The sequence below is a fragment of the Antennarius striatus genome, chromosome 20 (assembly GCF_040054535.1).
Source record: "Antennarius striatus isolate MH-2024 chromosome 20, ASM4005453v1, whole genome shotgun sequence".
In the NCBI taxonomy this organism is placed as follows: domain Eukaryota; kingdom Metazoa; phylum Chordata; class Actinopteri; order Lophiiformes; family Antennariidae; genus Antennarius; species Antennarius striatus.
In genome coordinates, this window is record NC_090795.1 from 3,798,578 (window position 1) to 3,821,558 (window position 22,981).

The 22,981-nt window shown below is 45.5% G+C and overlaps 1 protein-coding gene and 1 long non-coding RNA gene across 3 annotated transcripts; one reads left to right on the forward strand and one right to left on the reverse strand.

Moving 5' to 3' along the window:
* Positions 1-708: 708 nt before the first annotated feature.
* Positions 709-22,842, reverse strand: LOC137614074 (protein disulfide-isomerase TMX3-like). The gene is made up of 16 exons (XM_068343580.1): positions 22,751-22,842; positions 22,433-22,490; positions 22,003-22,042; positions 20,545-20,668; positions 20,415-20,460; positions 19,014-19,094; positions 18,482-18,581; positions 18,267-18,344; positions 17,862-17,928; positions 12,926-13,024; positions 11,459-11,516; positions 11,183-11,236; positions 9,051-9,107; positions 6,221-6,350; positions 4,964-5,032; positions 709-2,609 (listed from the first exon to the last, which is right to left on the reverse strand). Exons 1-16 carry the CDS (start codon positions 22,782-22,784, stop codon positions 2,361-2,363), a joined length of 1,344 nt encoding a protein of 447 aa, XP_068199681.1. The 5' UTR covers positions 22,785-22,842; the 3' UTR covers positions 709-2,360.
* On the forward strand, positions 16,086-17,430 carry LOC137614076 (uncharacterized). 2 transcript variants are annotated; one of them, XR_011039030.1, is made up of 3 exons: positions 16,086-16,341; positions 16,626-16,838; positions 16,915-17,430. It is a non-coding gene; the product is annotated as an uncharacterized lncRNA (long non-coding RNA). The 2 variants fall into 2 exon arrangements; XR_011039029.1 differs by having other exon boundaries at positions 16,708-16,838.
* Positions 22,843-22,981: the final 139 nt, after the last annotated feature.

The window sequence follows — 22,981 nt, forward strand, 5'->3', positions numbered from 1 at the left end:
TAAGTGACGACGATTCTGATGTAGCTACATCGTTTCCCTCCCCTTCAGAAATTGATCCCATCTGAGGAGGACTGCACCCCATCATCATACCTGGAAAAAAAATAAACTTGCAAAAGCAAAATGTTTCCTCAGGTCAGGATTCAGAAGGTCTGCAGCATCATTTCATGACATAGTCACGTCTCAAGTTGGACTTGTGAGCCTCTGCGTTCCCAGAAGTGAAAGTTTCTCATCAACTAATGCAATCAGCAACAGTGAAAAGCAAGATCTCACAAAATATGATTATATCTTCTATAATTGGCTAGACCTCTTCCCAGGATTATATTGAGAGGGGAGACAAAAAAAACCCCACATTTATGAGTGATAATTGGAGACAGAAAACTACACGACTAAATGGAAGTCAGATAGTTTTAAAAAGGAGAGAAAGCTGTACTTGTGAAGAGAAAGGCTGACGAGAAATGAAAAAAAAGAGGACAATCTTTATTTCAATCTTTCAGACTTGTAATAAAGTGTGACAATTTCAATTCAAATCTATGAAAGAAAGCTCAGCGGAGAATGGCGGGTGACTACAAAGACCGGAAGGTGAGGCAAGGGCATGATCCGCCTTAGTGCCGTTTCACAGTAATTATACAGATAAACTGTACAATAAAAACACATGTGCTCATGTCCATGAAGTTGTAAGACGTACAAATAAAGCCAAAGGAGATGAGCGAAAATTTTAAAAAACTTTAATCAGCAAACAATCTAAAAAGGGCTAGAGGGAGGGGGACAAAGTGGGGGTTACTTGTACACAGCAAGAAAATTAACCGATCAAAACATCTTAAAAGGCCAGTGTGACAGGATTTAGCACCATCTAGTGGTTACGATGCACACTGCAACCAACTCAATGCACCTTGCCTCAGCCTGTACTCACCCAAGATGGTGTAACATGAAGGTTCACTCTTCAGTATCAGTAACAAAAAGTCATTACACAAATATGACACATCAGAGCGGATGAATATTCCCCTCCCGTATCTGCTGTTAAATGCACAAAACTTCAGTTGCATCTTGAATGGAAACTGCCTGAAGCTCTGGTGTTTAAGATATGGACTGAGAGTTTAGCTAACTTCATCATACCACAGTTCCCAAGGTCGAGGAGGAACGGCGCTCTCCTTCGAGTCCCCTTAAGAGGAAGCTCGTTAGAGAAGCTCTCATTGCTCATTTCAAACTTGTAATTACTTCGTAGCTCTGCGGGATAAACAGAACGCGCGACCGTTGCAGATGGATGATGTAAGACGAACGCAGAGCAAATAATCTGATGCTCCTCTTCAAAATGAGTCAGCTTAGAATTTCGTGCAAAGTTAGACCCAAAAGCCCAAACTGGCATTTCTAACATGAACGGAAGCAGCAGAGGGAAACACCCGACTCAACGGAAGACGTAACACCTCTGATTTCAGCCACTATGTACACGTTTATCACAAGGGTATGAAAATATGGTTGTAATTATTTCTATGTGACAAAAATTAAAAGTATGAGGGGTTTAAACCAAGCACAGCAGCAGCAGAGAGCCAGCCCTAACGTTTTGTACCCTCTGTGTACTAGTCGGTGCACGAGGATGTAAACTTGAACCTGTCTGCTGAATTCAATACAGCAACCAGCGATGGAGGACAGGATGAAATATGGAAACAGACACAGCCGGTCTATCTGAGGAATAAGAGTTGTTAAAAAGCCTCAGGAGCTACTGATGCATGTTATGGGTGTCTGCCAAGGAGGTATGAGCATCTATACTTGACGTTTCTGGATGGTTGGCCAGAAATGAGTTTAAAAATATATGCATTAGCCCATTTTCCAGCGTCAGACTGACTGATACCGATTATTCCAGCTGTCCACGCTAACAGGCAGCTCACACGAGAAGTTAGTCATAATTGCCGGCACTTTGTCTCCCTAGAAAATGTGCATTCAGGCAGTGACATACAATAATAATTACAATTTTAAAAGGAGAGATTGTGAGCTTGCAAAAAGAGATGTAATAAGGGCATTGAACAATTACGAGAAAAAAAAATTGATATGGTCACACATCACATGGAATAAACCTCTGGTCGGCTGAATCCTAATAAATAAGCGGCTTGCTGGGTTCGCAGTCATCCCATCTTCTCGTCATCATTAAAGGCTGTTAGCTTCGAACAGATTCGTTGGCTTCGGAGCAGATGACCTGACAGACCGACAAGAACTCGACTATGGACAACAGTTTGTGCTGAAGGGCTTTGAGGAGGAGGAGGAGAGCTATGGAGGAGATGCAGAGTGGTAATAGATTGATGTCTCTGAGTTTCATGTCACTAAATACGACTAGGCCTATCATACTCTATCTGAAGGGAGCCCCACCGTTAATCCGTCTTCTTCTGCTTGGGATTCTTCCTTGGGGTGCGATTCCTCCTGTCCCCTTCTTCTTCCTCCCCCTCTTCCTCCTCCTCCTCTTCCTCCTCTTCTTCATCAGTCAGTCCGCTCCTGAGCGGATCGATTTCTTCCGAATCGTCCCCTGAGCCCGCGAAGATGCCGTAGCACATCAGGCTAATCACGCCTAGCGGTAGGCCGAACAGGAAGCAGCCCAGGATGGGAGAGCTGCGGAACACCGACTGGAGCAGGGAGGTGGGGGGGTGGGGAGAGATGGAGGGAAGACGTTAAGTTTGTGCTCATCTGAATGACAAGACGACGCAGATTTGACAGTTGAGCTCAGCGAGATGCTGTCAAAATGTTTAAAACTGCAGCTACACCTTGTGCAAGGGAATACACTAAGATCATAATGAGGGAAAAAATCTGAATTCAATAAAGCTCCCGATCGAGCATGGAGAAGTAAAGAAGTTATCTAACTCACTTTAATGCCACTGGTTATATGTTTGTGAGGGAAGGAGAAAAAAAGATTGCAGCAAGGCTTTTATGTTTTTAGCATCGATTTTACCCTCTCGTTTATTATTATTATTCATTTATTCGCTCATTTGCATGGCGACTGTTGTTTAGAGGTCGGTCACAAATCATCTGCAGAAACTCAGGCAGGCTTTAATATTTTAGTATTAATTAATTTCTGTCATGTAATTTTAGGATGCTTGTGTCGTACTGTTTGTATTCCATCTTGTTCTGTCTGGTTTGTTGTTTTGTTGTTTACTCCTGACCAGATTGGAGACTTGTCGTCTTTTATCTCTCCTCCTCCGGGTCTCTTGTACTTTTAACTGACACATACTTTGAACTGAAATAAATCTAACAACAAAAACACGAGGAAAAACTGGTCTTCATGCAGCTACCTGTCTGGAGACGGTTTCTGCAGAACGCACACTTACTTACGATCCAGTGACCGTAAACACAAACTTTTAAAAGACCCTTGGAGACCTTCCCGAGAGCCGTCGCTGAGACGGGAACGGCGGCTGCACCGAGCCAACAGTTTGTTAGGGAGCTGATGTACTCCCCCACTAAGGAACATCTCATTCGCATTCATATAAAATTAAACATGTACGAACACAAACCCTCCTCACCCCCCCCGTCTCGTCTCCGGCGGGCATAACGACACCAGAGTCACTGAAGGACAAGCTTTTCTTAAATGATCTTGGTGACAAATGAGTCATTTGGCCTAAATATCAGAGACAATGTCCCTAGAAGGGAACGCTCGCTCACAGCTCCTGTCAGCCGCCGCGCTCAGAAAAACGAGGAATATTCACATTCCCTTCCCAGTCGCCGCCAACCACGAGACGGATGGTAATTGCCACTGCCGCGTGTTGCGCGATGAGTCAGAGATGGGCTATCCTACGCTAACACAGCTGGGCTTGGCGCCATTGAGCCTAACGTGACTGCTTTCCGTCAAACAGGTTTTTTTTAATTTTTTTTTTTTTAGATAGGCACTCTGGGGGCAAAAGTGACGGCTGGCGCTTATCTGCTTCGCATCGCGTCGCGTCACGTGTCGGGGAAGCTGACGGATTACTAATCGTAGCAAAACACTACTTTTTATCCCACGGGGAGGCCGGGCCCTTCTCGCAGGAACTCACTTGGGGATGTCAGCTAACTGCTCGCTAATGAGTGACTCATTAAAACCTTTGCTTTTAAAGCAGCCGTGAAATGTGATATTCTGTTTGTGTTGGAAGCTTTACCTTTTCTAAGGAGGTTTTGCTCAAACTGTGAAACTCAGACTGACAACTTTAAAAAACATTTTTTTAAAATGCCATTCTGAAAGTTCCAGAGGTCACCATGTCGTATGTGTTTAACATTTTTTTGAACAGAATGTTCCTTTATGAAAATTACTGATTACATACATCCCTTTAAAGGACATTAAGGTTGGCGTTGAGCTTAAAGTATAGCCGTTCCGACCGAACGCCATAGCACAGCTATAACACCCTTTGTAAAATAAACACCACTTCTTCCGAAAAGTACCAGCAACTTACAGTAATAAAAAAAAAGGGAGAAGCAGGTTCGGCTTCCTGACCTCCCTAATTACTTCACCACCTCCTACTCCGTAAACCTGTTTGTCTTCGCCAGCGCCGTGTTTACAGCCTATGGAGAATATTCCCTCGCTCCCAGGGTTGTTTTCTCCGTGTTGTTTTCCTCCCTGAGAAAGGCATTTGTTTTTCAGCGTTACTTCACTTGGCACCGGTTGCATAAGAATATCACTTTGCTAATTGGCAAAAGCAGGCAATGTGTGAATCGTGCTAACAAGCGCCGCCGTGTTCACGAGGAGCGTAATAACGGCTTAACCGAAAGGGAAAGAAGGACAAGGTGCCATCAGCTGGGGCCACGGGTCGCTTCTAAATCTAAAGAAATAAAACATAATTATCACGCAGGCAGTCAGCTACATTAGTAGCTTTTTGTGCTGCCCCCTAGTGGTCAAAAGATATTCAAGGGGAGGGAAGGCAAAAGAAATCCAGTGGCTTGTCGATTTATATCGATGAATTCAGCATATTAAGTGTTAACTTTGACGCCGCTGTGCTTCTGCGTCATGAGTCCTTACCACGATGGTGGATCTGGCTTCAAAGAACACCCTCTGGATCCTCTGAACGATGCCGTCACCTCCGTGCGCCTGCAGGGGAGACGGGGGATATGACACGCTAAGGATTCACACACAGGGTATCATCCATTCTAGTTTGGCCCCTGCAATTATCGGCCGACGATCCCTAAATGATGAAACAATTATCCGGATGTCAAGAATAATGCGCTCAAGGTTTGTCACATGATCGGTCCACCCTCCACATTTACAATCCTCTCCGCGCAACATTATCCGACGTGTCAGACTCGCGTTTGCCGAGCAGCAATTGCGTTCTGCCCGAGCTCAATTACCGGCAGGCAGCACATGGGCAGCCAGCACCGCTATGCTGATTTAACAAGATGGCCAATTAGTGAGCTATGACTAAACAGGACTTCTGTGAATGAGCAGAATGCGGGAATGAGATTTTTGCAGGCCGATATGCCGCGTGAGGACGGCAAGAGAAGTTAGAGATGCTTTCATAAAAAGTTGAAAAAAAGGAAAGTCTCGGAGCTGGACTCGCTTCCTTGCACCAGTTCACGCGAGGATTAACTTCATCCGTGTACCTTGACGGTCGTAATTTTGATTCAAATGGTCTTTGCGTTGATTCAAAATGCGAAAAAGCTGACTATGATTTGCTTTAAATCTAATTTAATGCCTTTAAAAACAGCCATTATTCTGTGTACCTCTACCAACCAACCTTGGGACACTTCAGGGCCGTCGCTGCCAGTGTGGCATGAATGGGCTGAAGCTGTCCAGGTTCTGGGAGGCTCTGGACGACAACGAACAGAGGTTTCTTTGAGCTGTTTATTTGGTGAGAGGTTGGTTTGCTTTGCCAAGCCCAGACCTTTCTTGGAAAAATGGAAAGGACCTTTGGCTGTTTGGGTTATGGCTCCTTTACATCTGGTGACTTCAGCCTAGCACAGGGAGAACGGCAGTTCTTTCCCAGATTAGTGTACACGCTACAATACAGAGTCGTGTAGTAATTTCGGGGTTTGACTTGGGAGACGGAATTATAGCAGATAATCTATTCAGTAAGAAGACCGAAATGAAATCTAAACATGCAAGGGAGATTGCCAAAATACCTCATCTGGAGAAAACATTATCCAGGGAGGACTCGGCACACGGAGCAACATGCTTGATTAATGAAGACCACTGGTGCGATTACAATGGTGCATCGCACAGGGAAAGAAGGGAGGGCGCCACACCCGGATGAATGCATAAACAGGAGAAGAACCACCGGACCTGTACGGAACCGTTCAGAACGCCGTTGATGAATTCCACCAGCTGCTCCTTGGACTCGATGGGCTCGCTGGGAAGGAAGTACTGCTCGTTGGATGTGTTGAGGATGATGACGGAGGGCACCTTCACCTCGCTAGCGAAAGAAAAACAAGAAGCACAGCTTTTAATCATCTTAACCCCGGCGCCTCGGACTGCCATTATCAAAGTTCGTCATTAGGTGGGAACAAATTATGGTTTCGTGAAGAACAAATTGTAACGGAGTGAGACAAACAAAAAGCCTTTGTACTCAGAGCAACATAACTTTTCCCATGAGTATTCTTTCAAACGGAGGATTTTTCATCTCAAATAGGCCACATCTTTTTTCCCTCAGTTGCGTCTCCTATTTTTTATGCAAACAGCATCTGACTCGGGTCTTCGTGGGTCCGCGTCAGTCACAGTTAAGGAGACCTTTACAAATCAGACTCGACTCGTGAATTGCGGAGAGTCCAGAGGAAACATGAACCCCCCCCCCCCCCCCCCCACGTCAAAGACATTAGCGCTCTGAACTTATTTGACAAATCAGGAGAGGGAGTGCGGAAACCTGGTGAGATAGCAATCAAGGTCATACCAACATGTAATCCCTCTTTGACACGTCTTGCACAACACTAAACCCCAGCTTAGATAAGGCAGCCCGGCTCTTAGATGCACAGGTGCGCTAACAGTCCATCACCACGCCGCCGCCTCGCATCCCTGCGGTGTTTCTCAACCTGGCAACAAACATTCACACCCACACACACACACACACACACACATATATCCATCACTGTCCCCGCCCGCCACCCAGCTGAGATTGGGAGTGCAAACACACGGCTGTGCAGTAAGTCATCAACGCCGCGCTACCGACCAGCTGAGATTTGCCGTCACTTCTGTGTGTGTGTGTGTGTACACACACACACACACACACACACGCACAGAGTGCCTGTTCCATCTGACATCCATCCTACTCCAACAGATGGCAGCCATTTAAAATAAATATGGATTAGCCTATTCACCCCTGCAAGTGGGGACTACCGGGTGTTTGACGGGTCACATGCTGCACTCCCAAGAATTAAAGCTTTGAATAGCACAGCTTCTCCTCCTCCATTTCTTTAGACACTAATAGTTTCTGCCTTTTAGTTACAAATTTAAAAAAATGTATTTTATCCAAGGTTTTTTTTTTATTTTTTTTATAAAAGGCCAAGGAGTTTGACATTTTCATGGTTCCAAGGTAAATTTGACACCACTCTCGTCGCTCAGCTTTTTAGGTATGAAGCTAAACCAGAACGCTGCCAATTGAATTTAGCATGCACATAAAGTGTAGCATGTACTGCTTATGCCAACATTATTTTTCATTTGCGACCCTAAATCCTCCACATAGGATCTTTACCATCAGCAGATCATTAGTAATTTCCCTCGCCCCAAGTTTTCTGTTCAACTTCTGCTACCGGAGGTCATTTCTGAGCTTTAAATATTGTAGAAGGCCTTAATTAAAAAGTGAAAAAACATGTTTGGCTGCAAAAAGAAAAAAAATCTGTATGCTTAGACCAATAAAAAAAGACATGGAGTTGTGATCTTCGGCTGGCGGCTGCAGAAACCGTTCTCGCCGAGTTCATTTATCAGACCTCCAGCAAAAGTGACATTTAGCCGACAAATCAAACGGCGCTCCGCCGTTCACCTCTTTCATCCTCCCTTCATTCAGACTTCTCAAGTCACCTCACATCCCTTTTTAAGTTCTTCACAGCCCACAATGCGTTCCATGTAAGTGGGTTCGAGATAATCCCGCGTTTAAACAGAAGCAGAACAATCGTCGGGATTAGAGCGGCGCCCGTGTCGTGCGGGTGCGCGTGTTCACCGGGCGTGTCTACACGCCTCTGGGTGAAAGCGGGGGCCGCCTCACGCCAGAAACGCCGCTGCCAGGACACAGTAATCGCTGTGATGACAGAAAGAGGGATAAAAATCCATCAGATTTATCTCTGTGGCTCTCCTAAGGGAGAGAATTAGTGGACATTGACGGGCCAGGATTTCATTCCTCAAAGGAGGGCAATTAATCCGGCGCTCCGTCGGCCAAATTCTGCCCCGTAAAACCCACAAAATACATACTGTGTGCACTCGTACAAAATTAGGAAGGCTAATCGCCCTCTTTTTATCCTTAGATATAAACACTGCCTGCATAATCCCAGTCATGCTGAACACGGTCGTATTTTCGATGCTGGTTCTGCTCTTAAACTAAACTGAACTAAACTGTAATCTCCCTCCTGCAAACAATAACATCCTGTAGCGCTCCATTATGCTCCCAGTTTCAACACAAACAACATTACACAAAGGCGCATAATTAGATACTGTAGGTTAGGAGACACAAAACAGACACGGCCTCGCCGGTCAGTCGCATCGGTGAGGGCGGGGGGGTTCATCAAATTAAAATACAGGTAGCTTTTCATTTGCAGCAGGATTCCCTGCATCATTAGCGCCGCTCTTTGACACACTGTTCGAACACACGACCGCCACAGGTGAAACGTCACACGTAACCTTTTCCGTGAAGTCCTCCTACACCCCCCACCCCCCCCCGTCGCTTTTATGCCCTTGTGAAGGAACGTTTGAAAGAGCTTGTGTGCTTTTTATGTGCTACGTTGAGGAAGGGAGGGGTTGGGGGTAGAAATAAAAAAAGAAATGATGACAGTCCGTCCCTGTAATTGACTGCTCCACAAGAGAGCATCTTTAATGGCGGAGGCTGGCATTACAAGTCCGTTCAAACCTGGTTAAGTATCTGACAGCAGGTAATGTGAGGGAAGAGGTGAGCTGGATGCGAGATACTCACCCCATAATGAGGTTGTTAATGTAGTCGTTCCCGTCCATGTGTCCAAACTGGAAGTCTCTGAGGACGCAAAACAAATCATTGGCTTGAGAAAGCAGGAAAAAAAGAAAGCACACAATGGATTAAAAGGAATCCTCTCTTCTCGTCTCGATGGACCACAACAAACTGGGATGCCAGCTTTTCCAGCACAAACATGAAAACGTATTGTTCATCGCTATAGAAAAGTGGCACCGCTTTTTGCCACTGCGGAAAAATAAAGTCCCCTCAAAGCCCCGTCTCGTCTTCCTCCTCATCTTTCTCCATCATGGAAGAAAAAACTCAGGTGATTTATCTAAAGGATAAGGCAGGAGGAGGAATTCAATTTGTATCTCATTGTGCTGCACGCTGTCGAGCAGAGTGTACTCTGGGTAGACTGGGGGGGGGGGTCCAGGAAAACCAGTGGCTTCAGTTGAATGACTGATTTTACAGGCCTTTATATATATAAAATATATATTATATTCATACCGAATCATAGCTACATCTGCTCCATTTGTCCCCCGGGGGCTCCACAACACCGCCAGCGCTTACATCAATGACATGATTATGAACTTGATAATAAATTCAGTGGAAGTGACAGAAAGCAGCCGGCGTTCGTCATAATGTCGCCATCAATAGAGGGTCAGAAACGCTGATCCAAAAGCCAACGTGCAACTCCAGTCTGGAAAAAAGCTGGAAGTTATAACTCCAAAAGGATGACATTTATGAGAATATAGAAATATGTAAATATTAGAACTACAAGTTTGATTAAAGGCGTTTTATATTAGACGCCATTGAGTCACCCACTTCAGCGGCAGGCGTTCAGCTCTTCAGACATGAACATATGTAAGGTATAAGTAATATAAAGTGTCCTTATGGAGAGAAATATATGTGTTTAAGTGCCATGAATCAAGTAGAAAAGATATTTCTTTCCAGCGTAATAAGGTCGGGGGAGAAAAATAGCCCACATGTGTTCACTGGACAAGATTTAAATCACACATTTAATAAAAAACATGCAAGAAATAATCCTGGTGCCTGAAGGAACTATTTGTAAATCTGGTGCAATTTCAGCATCTTTAAAATTATTGAGACGACGGTAAGGTTTTGCTTTCACGCTTTTTAATAAAAGTCAGATTGAAGGAAAATCTTGATTGCAAACTTAAAATAAAACAAGAAGGTGAAAGACACCAGTAGGTCAGAATTAATCTTCTCTGTATTGACATCTTCAGTAAACAAGTTCTTAGTGCAGCTCTGACGCTCCGAGATGTAAAATTTCTTGTCTCAAGTTCTTTTAGAGGACAGGCATCGTGAATCGAGACGTGAAGTTTGTGAAGGACCTCTGTGTGATGTCGCCTCCTGTGACTCCGACCTTTGGTGCCACAGCTGGCTCATAAATCACACACAATAATAACGGTGCGGAATTTCAACGAGCCCTCAAACCGACGGATCAAACGTTCCCACACTTTTAGACCCACGTCTGTTTGGAGGAACCAGAGATCCGGGATCGGCTGCAGAACAACCAACACTGAAATCGAGCCACTTCCTCAAAGCACATGTTTGCCTTACCTTAGCCGCACCCCCCCCCCCCCCCAACTGAAGCATGACCTACCTACTGTACTCGCTGCATCACCGTGCTGCACATGGAGGTGCATTCAGGCATTTTTCAACATTTTCCTTTTTCTAAAAATGAACCTTTACCTTCAGTTTGCAGCTTAAAAATAAATAAATTTTAAAAATTCAGCTTTAGCGGGGTTTTTTTGTACCTTGACTTAATTGGATCGTCTCAGGTAACAGAGCAGGTCGAACCAGCCGGCGCCAAACGCAAACATCCTCATTTCCAGTTGTTATTGTACAATTGGAGCCGGAGGAAACGGAACTTTATGCGTTAATACAAACAGAGTCGAGTTTGACTGACAGCTGGAAAGAACACCTATATTTGGAAGCTGACATTTTGCATAATTACCTTTCGACAGAAGCTCAACGAAAACAGACGTGCCCCGACAAAGGCATAAACTCGCCTGTGAATAAGGCAGGCGGCGTTCCCCAGTGAGCGCACCGTCCCGGAATAAATGTATAAATTGGTTGTTCTTCATTCACCTCATCGTGTACCTGTGCCTTACCTGCTAAAATGTTCTCTGTATTCCTTCGCGACTCCCTCAATCAGAGTCTTTAATCTGAGGGCAAATGAGAAGAGAGCGAAATACCACATTAGACGGAGTGTAACCTTTTTTTAGTCCAAGCCTGTAATTTTGTGGGAAGATCCAACAATAACAGAGTTTTTATCTGCGTCTTAAAGCAGCGCAATCCCACGGTGGTCACAATAGTTGTGGACCGCAACAACTGTGGTCAGCAAAGGGGTAATTTATATGGAGTTTTAATTCTAGTAGTTTTAGTACCTGCCACTCTCTGCTGTGGGGTCCTTCTCATCGACGACTGCAATCGCCACCAATTTGCCTGGAGGTGGCAGACGGGGGATTAGAAATCACAATTGCACAAATAAGAAAAGAAAAAAAGAATGAGACAATCAGAGGCGGTGGAGGAGACAAATCACCTCTCAGCAGGGGAAAAGAAGCACAAGGGGGGTTTATGCATTCATCACTCAAGCACTGAGCTAACTTGGGTTTTGTGCTTTGTTTAACGGGTAACAGGTGGTCACCTTCTGGCAGAGGACCTATTTTGGTGGCATTCAAACCACAAACATGACAAATACTCAAAAATTTAAAAAAAAAATCTGCCACACAACTTAGAAGGTCTGTTATTCAGGTTTGTATGGTCTGAGGATAAAAAATAGAAAAAAACCACGGTGCTTGGATGAGAGTACCAGCCTGCCCCCTGGTGGTCAAAAACAGCCAGCTTTAGATGACGAGAGAGGACAAGTCTGGCATTTTGAAATGACCCATTTAACTTTTAATTTGTTTTTGGTGTCATTTTCTCTCATGTAACTTTCATTTGCATCGATACTCTGGTTTATGCTGTTAGAAGCATTCAGTTCAGTCTCTTTTAAAGCCATCAATCACACCTTCCACTCATCCACTGAAGAGAATCCTTTTTCTGCACAAAAAAAAACTCAACAGCTGCACTGTAAATTGGTTAAAACGATTTTTTTTTTGGACTGTGTACACCTTCTAAATTCCATTTTGAAAAAGCCACCAATGAGCCTGAAAGCACAAAACCTGACGCTTGATTGAAAAGCCTTTAGAGGCGAAGCAGTCAACGTCGTTTGCACAAATTCACTTCGATCTGAACTCTAATAAATAACGGTAACAGACTGAAACCACAGACACAATCAATATGTTATAGAGAATCCTTTGTATTCAGAGTTACCAACACCGAACAGCAAATGTGGCGCTAAATGCCGACAACGACTGGAAGCAGCATCCGACCGTTGGAGACCAGTGATCTGAGAGAACAAATCAAGATCGAAGTGCACAGAGGGGTAAAAACGCCGTCACATGGCAGATCGGATATTTTAAGACCCACATTAGGGATTTTAGAGTGAAATAAACATGCCGAGTGGAGCTGTGTGCATTTGAAATTACACGCTGATACTCATCCTGTAATTTAACAAACTAGCCCGGCTCCATAATCATTAAGAGTAAAAAGGAAAACATGCAGTGAAACCATATGGCGAACAGCGACGGCGTGAGCTCGTAATTAACGAAAGCTGGTAAAACAGGAGAGAAAGCGACTCGTCTGTCACTTATTCTCATAACGGCTGGAGTTCATTTGTAAGACTAAACTTCAGTCTCAGCTTCTACATTTCTTCGTCTGGTTTTTGAACGCCGGGTGGATAAAATATGTTACCGTGGACCCGAGAGAACATCTGACCGTGGACTTGTTATAAAAATGTGATATCTTTTCACCTGTTTCTCCGAGCTCATACAGCGTAAAGCCATCAATCTGGAGGTACCCTTGGAAGCGCTCCTTATTCACCCATGAAGACAAGCTGACGTCTTCGTACTCTGCAACACAAGAGAAGACAGAATCCTTCAGAACAAAAAGGCCCATTGACATTCAGCACACAACCCGTCTGCATTAAAAGCAAAGCAGAGCAACGTATTGAAGCGTGCACTCTAAGAAGATCACAGCTTTTTCTTTTTTTTTTTTTTACCACCTACACAGGATGAGGACACGGACCGAGTCTTCAAGGACACAGCTCAGTTACACAATGATCGGAAACCGTTCTTGACAGAACGCCGCATCCCAAATCAGGGGCCGGAAACAACGATACCAACTGTGACTCTGAGACGAAACTGGGAATTGACCCAAAGATAAATCAGAGGAAGAGTTGCATATAGGGGAAAGAAAATACTTCATCATTCAAGAACTGATTTGGAACAGGTTGGCAGTAGTCGCATCTGACAATTTAAAAAAAAAAAAAAGAATTACAACGCCACACGAAACGATAAAACAAAGACCAAGCAGCGATGAAATTAACAGAAGTGCACAAACAAACAGCTCAGGACTCCATACAGTTTCTAATGGGTGTAATAAACAGCTGCTGCTGATTTAAAGCAGAAGAGCAGAATCCGCTGATCCCAGACGCTCCCATAGAAGAATTCTAGCTGAATTATATATAACAGCAGCGTCCTTCCATCATGTACCGCCTCCTGCATGTGTCGCCTAACATCTCCTGACAACACGGCGCCCTGCAAGTGACACACAAACATGCAACGTGACCGACAGCTCAGAGTCTCAGCTCAGAGTCTCAAAAATATATTTAAGTTAACGTGTGGAAGAGTTTTGGAATCTTCCATGACTAAATGAAAATCAGTGATAAAAGCACAAAAAAATTTAAATCTCTAATTTAAAAAAAAAAAATCATAAAAGTGACAAAAATGAAGCAAATTAAAACTGAAGGGATTAGATTGTTTCCTCTCATTCTACATGAAGCAGCATTCATTAAAAATTTTGAGCGACTTTATATCACCTGAAATTAAAAGCTATTGCGACAGAACTTTAATTATCCCGCACCGATCCGAGCACAGCAGGAGAACGACAGCCGTTAAAAAAATCTCCAGGTTTTACCGCCGGTTCCGACAAGGCGCCTTTGAGACACACCGGTATCCCCCCCCGACTGGATAGTGCACACATCCACCGGATTATTCCTCCTCCTGACGCCGACTCCAGGGACAAGACGTATGTTCAACCGCGGGCCGGCTGCAGAGTCGCAGACTTTACATCGCGTTCGGATGCTGAGAAGAAGTCTGTTTTTGGGTTCGGGATGCTCGCCTGTCAATCACCTGCATCACCAGAATGTCATTGTGCGTGTATCGGACATCAAACCATGCGGCCCTGAATCAAATGCATCATGTTAACCCATAATAAGCATGTTTTGGAAGATTTAGCAAGTAGACGGAGGAGCTGAAACTTTTATTCAAAACAGATGTTTTTGGGGGGGGATGCTGCTCCTCCTGACGTCCTTTTCATTATGATTAAACTTCCCTGTGTTTCGATAGTCAATGATTTGCCACTCAAACACATTTTTTAGGCACATTTCTGTCTGCGTATTCAGAGCGTGTGCATAATTCAACAGCTGCATAGAGCAAAAAGAAAAAAAAATGGGAGCATGTAAGGAGAAAATAAGTAAAATAAAGGATTGCTCGCCAACTGTGAGCCACATGTCGGTGCTATGCTAACATCTGGAGGCAACATGCAAACGGAACAGGGAATCTGCCCCGAGGAGGTCTGAGCGGGGCGACACGAGGCTGCTTAAACACACATTTACTCAGGCTGACAGAGGCGACGAGATGCCTCTGTCAAATGTGAGCGGGACCTCATTATGACATGTTAATAAGTTATCATGACCTTTTTGCTTTCCACTGCAATTATTACAGCGCTGATGACTTTTACATGGTTCTTAAGCTGCGGGGCCCCCACAGGAGCCAGGAGACGGCGACGGGACATGACAGCCTAGAATCCAGGGACAGATTTAAGACCCCAAGTTCGTGTCTCATACAAGAATCTGAATTTAAAAAGATGACCTTGATCTCAGCGACGCCGCTGTCGGAGCTGCAGCAGCCGAGTCAATCCAGACATTTGCTTTTATAGGAAGTCGGCTAGCGCTCCTCACAGAAACCAGAGAGATGAACCCCCCCACCCACCCCCCACCCCCTGCTGGGATGAAGCATCCTGATGAACTATCAGGCCGACTGAACCGCTTCACCTTGAAACAAATTAGAGCTGCTCTCTACCTGGGCATCGACTTTGCCATCTCCATACATCCCTACAGGAGCCTGTCTGCTCCGAGTTGACACAGCTGGAATCAGAGGTGTGTGTGTGTGGGGGGGGGGGCATAAAGAGGAATGGAAACAGTGGATGGAGGATGATCCCGCTCTGACGCGTCAGAAGGATGAAGGTTAATGGTACAGAAGACCTCCGAGGAAATGCAAATGGAGAGCAAAAAAAAAAAGAAAAAGCAGAGGTGGAGACATGACAAGGTCAGGAGGGAAGTGACATCATCAAAAAAGACAGGAGGTGGTGAAGGGAGGAGAGACGGATGGAGAATGAGATGTTCTTAAGAAAATATTAGACTAAGGATGAAAATGTTTCAGCCGCTGGGAGGTTTTGGTTTTTTTAATGCCACAGGGATAGTTGTGATTGTCAGATTCTTCTCTTGGCTCGCTGCTAATTGATCACTCACATGGACGTCGCCCATGCGTCAACAACCAAACTGATGACACGCCATGAATATTAAACGGCGTGTCACGCACATCGACCTCATTGTCTTTGCAGATTCCAATAACCTGTGAAGGAAGCGCCATCGCGAAATCTCATCAGCGTGTTAACACCTTTCTTAAGCGTGTTCTCATCCTGTCATCACATTCATGGACTGTTAATCAGCCCGTCGTTCAAACTCTCCCAGCAGCAGCCTTGCCTCAACGCTGGCCGACTGCCGAACCTCTCTACGGAGGGCAAACAATAAACCCAGCCACCGCCAGAGTGCTATTTGTTTTAAAGCTCAAAAAACACAAAGCACCTGCGAAGGGCGTGTTCTTAATGAATCAGTCTGGTTCCTCCAGCAGTAACACACACATCCTGGTGAGTTTCACTGCCGATGAAGGATCCGAAACACCGTTTAGCTCTAGAAATCACAGAAACGGAGGATTGGACTCAAAGTTGTAGGAGCCTCCGCATCCGACTGCATTTTAAACGGCGCCTATTGCGGTAAAACACAAAAGCGATCGAAACCTGACGGTGGCGGCGGCGGCTCGGCTGACGGCGCTGGGAAAGCAGAAACCGGTTCGGCTTGACGGCACGCAAACACGGGATGATCTCGGTAAGCATATGCGCTTGGTTTATCTGCATCTGAAACAAGAAGCACACAAAAAAATGCTAATAGACTGCAGGCAGGTTTCTTGTCAACTCCAGGAGCCGCTGGCCTCCGCGACAGGTCAACAAAAAAAACAATAGAGCTAATAAAATATTGAACAACTGCATTAGACATCCACACAATGGAATGAATGCCCCGGTTGGCTCTGATACGGCTCCGCCTGGAGTTTATGTAAATGTATGTATGCAAAGATTAGAGATGTAGACCTTGATATGAAAGGTTTCCAACAGGATGTCATGCAAATCTGAAGCCATAGAAACCCTTATTTGGAGCGACAGCCTGCTTATTTTGTTACCTTCACCGACCCATCAGCCAGTCTGGATTTTTCCAGCAGTGCTGTTGGAGCGACGCTCAGCTGGAGGCCGACCAGATGCTCGACAACCATAAGTGTTTAAAAAAGATACCGGGCAGGAGCGGAGGCTTTGTTTTTCCTGTCGGAGTAGGTGAGTGCCTAATGAGCCGTTCTGGGTGCGTTTCAATCTCTTCGAAAAACCTTGATGGGAATCTTTTTCTCTACAGGCAAACGTGGAATCCTCCCCGCGTGAGGATGGACGCATCCCTGCTGTTTTGACATGCTGCTCGGCTCCCAAGTCCTCGAGGAGCTTAAAGCGCCATCGCCATGGCAGTGGCCATGCTCGACGTGCAACACGTCCTCCGCATCAAGGTCCTGGAGGACTCGGTGGAGTGTGGCGTTTTTGTCATCAACGTCTGCTGTGACGATCCCCTCCTGCTGCAGTTTTGGCGCAGGAAGCCCCCCTTTCACAACAGTCAGGTGGAGCAGACGGATGTGATCTTGCAGGCGGCGGCGGAGATGGATTTTGTTCTTCGGGCGCTGCATCGCGCGCCGAACTTACCCAACAGACACTACTGGGCTCCGTTCGTGTTGGGACTGTGCCTCGACGCCCTTCAGTTCAGATTCCACCTCCCGGCTGAGGCCCTCAGCAGCAGCACCATTCAGGACCTCATGCTGGAATGCGGTGGCCTCACGTTGCTGCGGTGAGAAACTTCAAATTGTGCAGCAAAATAAAGAAGCGTTCCTCCAAACCTCTCCCGTCAGATGTGATTCTTGCAGTGATTGTTGGTTTTACGCTAGCCGCTCCAGAAGCTGGCTGTCTTTTAGCATCGACTGTGGTCTCCTCACACGCACCCACCCTGGCCAGCTATGCATGTCCACCCAAAAACAAAAACCACGATGACATCGCTGGCCTGACCGCGCACACAATAGCAGGGTCGGGCCCACGCTGCTTTATGAAGGGTGAAGCACCGCCATAACTCCGTGTGGTGAGGAAGATGAAAGGCTAGCAGCGGGGATTGCAAAACCAGAGGAGCGCAGCGAGAGAAAACAAGTACGAGGAAGGGAAAAGACCTGTACACAAATGGGATCCTGCTGGCCTTTCGATTTATTTTCCAGATTTTATGGACATAACAGCCGCGAAACAAAAGTGGAAGGAAGGCAAAACACTCACCGTCGTAGGTAAGGTAGCCTCCATCTTTAAAGACCACAACGGCAGGAAGCTCTGGCAAAATTACAGTCTGTCAACAACACAAAAGGATGCTTCAGTTAAAACCCAAATCCTGAAATCATTTTTATTCTATGAATACTAGCGCACCTGCAAAATATAGGACAAGGCTGCTGGCAGCAGGGCTTTGCTGCAGAAGTCTGCTTCTTTGCATAAGGCGGCGTGTTATCCGTGTGCACAGCTATCAGAGGATTATACTAAAATAACGCCATTTACTTCCTTTGAATGTAGGAAACAAGCAAGGATGGACGCAACTGGTTGAGTAATACTCCAAGAGTTATATAATGATTTAAAAAGCTGGTTATTTCAGCTTTGTCAGGACATTCAGAAGGTCAGTTTTCAAGGGGTTACCTCTGGAAAGACTTCTTCTGAGGCCGAGAAGAAATAAGTGTACACGATGAGTTCAGTGGCGACGTCGTTGTACTTCTCCTGCGACGGCGAGAAGAGGAGGTACATTTGTAAACGGTTAGGTCAGACACAGGTGTTTGCTGAAGCTATGTGATGTTCTGAAGCAGCTGGGAATGAAACATCTCGATTCCCGTCAGGGAGAAAAGACTGGGTCTTACTTTGAGTGGAGACTCGCCTCCGACGTACACGAACAGCACGTCGTGTCGCATCATAATGTGCTCGAATATCTGCTTGCTGGGAAGCGGTCGGACAGCCGGTCTGGAGAGGAATGAAACACAGACGTAACTTCATTAGAGTAAGTGGAATCCGATTCGGCACACAAATGGAACTGTAATGCAATAACTGATGTGGGGGGGGGGAGATTTCTGTGACGGTGGCGCCATCTGGTGGAGAGCCAACGACCTTCAGCAGAGGTTTCAAGGCAGAGCCGACGCTTTTTGATCAAAACCCTCTGACACAGATCGAGTTAGATTCCCCTCGAGGAGGACAAGTCTGTCAGGCCGAGTTCATGCAGCGGCTCAAACTGCAGGAATCCACCGAGCGATGAAACAAATATGGCCGACCTTGATGCGTCTGCTCGGATGGCTCTTATTAAAACAGCACGCAATCCCTTTGAAATACAAGGAGGCTCTGTTTGCTTATCAGCTCCTTGTTATTTCTCTATCGAGTGCCTGGAGGTTCAGGACTCACCCCGCCACCCTGTTGGCGAACTCCACGATGTCATCTTTTGTCCTTGGTCCTTTATAATTATAGGCGAGGTCCCCTTTCAACCTGAGGAGGAGGGAGAAATAAAAACACACTGAATTACTTTGAACTTTAGATATTAGGCCGTCAGCGAATGGAAGACACGCGGCTGGCGGCGCCGGTGCCGTCATGGTGATTCTTCCAGATGACCCGGCCCAAATAAACACGTGCCAGCAAGGGCCACGGGATCTCAGTAACATCTCAATACGTGGGATCTAACAGGAAACTCCTCTACGCCTCAAATGTCAACAAAATTATCACACCTCCAATAAAAAATGAAAATAAAGAAAACCAACAGAGTTCCAGCCAAGGGTACCGCCAGTGTTAAACTCCCACGACACGCAGAATGCATTCAGGATTCGGAAGATTGCATCAGCCCACAGAGAGTAATGAACTCGGGGGGGGGGGGGGGGGGGGTAAATCAAGGCTCCCTCCGTCTCCGATGGGAAGCGTCTTGCTTTTTTTTTCAACAGATGTTTCATCACTTTCTGGGTTTAATGTTATGAACCCTACCGTGATGCTGTGGCACTTTCCCAAATGAGCTTGATGGAACTGGGAGGGCGGCAGAGGGAGGGGAGGGGGGTGGGCGCTCATTACAGCAGCTCGCAGATGACTGATTCCATTTCAAACATGCGGAGCAAAGTCTGATCATTTCTCTCTCAAGTCAACTAGGGCGCAGCTGGCATCTACCTAAATTCATTAATTTCATATTGGAAAAAGGAAAGAAAAAAAAGGAGCACTTCAAGGAAAAATATGTAAGGAGATGAATGGGAATGATCATTTAAAGAAAGATAACATCATGCAAATGTCCCCAAAAAAAAGGTGATGTTGGATCAACCGAATGATAACACACACCGATCAGGGGTTAGCCAATGATCTACACTCAGCACCAGCGATCTAACGCTCGGGGGACGAATGCCCCCGGCGTCTGCAGAATATTTTTAAAAGTGTTTACACAGAGCGCTGGTAATCCATCCCTGTTTACCGACCGGCACGCTGGAACGGAATCATTACGGTCGTTAGGACTTCCAACGGAATCACGCGGGAGCGTCTCCGGTGCCGGTGGTAATAAAATTTGAGCTCTACAGGTGTGAAGAGTTTGTCACCTAGTCACGCCCTTCAGCAGCAACAACACCTCACGCCCTCCTGAGCGACACGCCCATGGGCGACAAGGCAGACCTCCAGGGGGAGAACGCTGTCTATAATAACACAATACAAAAGCCATACTAATACACCTGGGGCAGAGGAGGTGCAGGGAGCGGTGGGGGTGGGGGACACGTGTTTTCTTTGGGCTTATTCAGAGCTGTGTGGTTAAAAACGTTACGGTCGTTTGAGGGTGTCGCTTACAGTTTTATCGTGGGGTATCCTCGGACACCAAACTCCGATGACATTCCTGTAAGAAACAGATAAAAGAGTCTAACGTCAACATACATTCGATCCCGAGGAGAGTCGCTGAAGAGCTTCGTCGTCGACTCACCAGAGTAAGCGGTGACGTCCATCTTCCCCACGCGGACCGGCGAGCCGGAGCTCTTCAGCTCGGCTCCCACCTCCATCCACACGGGCTCCAGCTTCCTACAGTAGCCGCACCAGGGCGCGTAAAACTGGAAAAAAACCAGGAAAGACCTCGTAAAGCTCCCGTCTGAGCTGCGCTGTAGCATTTATTGGGCTTTAAAAAGACCGACGAACAATCAGAAAACTTAAATTACTAATTTTTTTCCAGGAAAAGCAGAGGTTGTAGACGTGAGAAATAAGTCCGGAAAGAATTTAAATGACAAAATTTAAGTTTTTTATCTATTCAAGTGGCAACAGAACCCAACATTGTTTACAGAGATGTGCCGCAAACATTACTACAAGAGGTAATTTGTGAATTTAATGAGAAACAGGCTCAACAGGCAACATGGTCTGAATATCTACTTAGGAAATAAAACCACAGAGTGGATTATTATAAAGACTGGAAAAAGGAAAATTGGCCACTTTCACAAAATGGTTTAAGAAAATTACAGTAATTGGTCTTGAGAAAATCAAAAAAATGTGGAAAATCAGTTTTTTTTTTTAACCTGCTACACAGCATTCTCATGGACAACTAAATTGTAAAAAAAAAATACAATTATACTAAAATCAACTCATAATTTGGTTTAAGAAAAAAAAAATTCAGAAAGCATTTTTACAAAAAGCAGCTCAGATGTTAGATAAATGCACCTGAAAGCATCATGAAGGTTCTTTATTCAAGTGAAATTCAATAAAAATATATTTCTCCATGAGCTGATGATTTTCTTCAAGGTGCAGGGTTTTCATCAATAAAAACATTCTGCATCATCAGATCCAATGCTTCAGTCCTTTTTAAATCTTGACATTTCCTGCCACTAGGTGTCAGACTAGAGCACTGGGAAAAACAGAATCAATCCCACTATCTGGACCCACCAAACAAATTTATCAGCCCTTCTGTCTGAAAACAACCCTCACACAACATTTAAATAAAAACCCATTTATGACTTTTAGTAACTCTGCTGACATACAAACAAACAGGGGTAAACATACAAGTTTGATTATGTTTGTGTTCTATTTAACTGGAACCAGAGATGATAAATATGGATGGTTGAAAAGATTATTTTTTTTATTAGATCTGGCTCATTCTGCTCCATTTTCTAGTTTGTGAAGAGTTTGAAACCGAGCATGGAAACTTCCCTCGAACTTTGGGTACTTGGGCTTAATTTCCCAGACACCAACTCTGATATAAACCCCTTAGAGCCCCCTGGCTTTGCCCCTCATGCATGACTTCTCATTCACTCATCAAAAACTGAACCACCCTCCCGCATCCCACAATGACCCCTGCTACATAAGGGTTGATCCAGACAGTGGTGTGCTGGATATGAAGTAAAGCACAGCTGAATGGACCGTGTGTGTGTGTGTGTGTGTGTGTGTGTGTCAGACTCACATCAACCAGCCAGATATCATTAACTCTGGTCTCTTTAAATCTGTCAAAAGAAAAGAGGAAATAATGAATAAGATGTTTAACATGCGCTATGTACTTAAAGGAACAAAGATGACATTCAATGCGTTTTAATGCAAAATTTGCCCCCCTTGCCCCCCTCCTCGTGACATTAGAGGGTTTCATAGATACACAAGAGACAAGCATCCCCACAGAATAACCAATTAGAACGTCGTGGGTTCTTCATGGAAAATAATTGTGTACCTGCAAACCTGCAGGTTCACAACCACACATTTTGGGGAAAATGTGCAAACTGAAAAGCCTGCGTGCTTTTAATGCAACAGGAGCTCCAGCAGCGCGTTAAACTCTGAACTGCCCTCCTGAGGAGGAAGTGGCCCCGCGTGCACACAGGAAGCAGGAGGGGCGCGTCACTCACGTCTCATCCAGGTCCTCCACCACCGCCAGCACCGCTGAGGTCAGGAAGGCGGCTACCGCTGCGGGATGAAAGCAAAGCAGACGCGCGTGTTAACCTCCACGTTAGCGCGAGCCCCCTGCGCGCGAGCCTCCTGTGGGGCTCACCCCCAAAGCCCGGAGCCTCATGACCGAAGCATCACCAGCTAAAACGCTGGCGTCCCCGGCTAACCCGGCGGCTACCTGCTCGGAAAACCGAGCCTTTAAGGTTCGTTTTGACTCGGCGTTTGGTAAAATGTAAACTCCACGTACATTTTGTACGTGGTGTAAAAAGTGAACGTACCTCCACAAAACAGCAAAGCTCTCCCCTCAGCCATCGCTTCGAGTGGAAACGCCAAGCAGGAAATACAGATGCTAAATCAGGACACTGTGCGCATGCGCGGTGCTACTTAGACCTCTCGAGGCGTCAGGCGCGCACAGCTGGAAATGATTTAGTCGTAATTATATTTACAAAAAAAAAGTATATATATATATATAGTGATAAAAGAATTTTAAAATTATATAAAATTAAAAA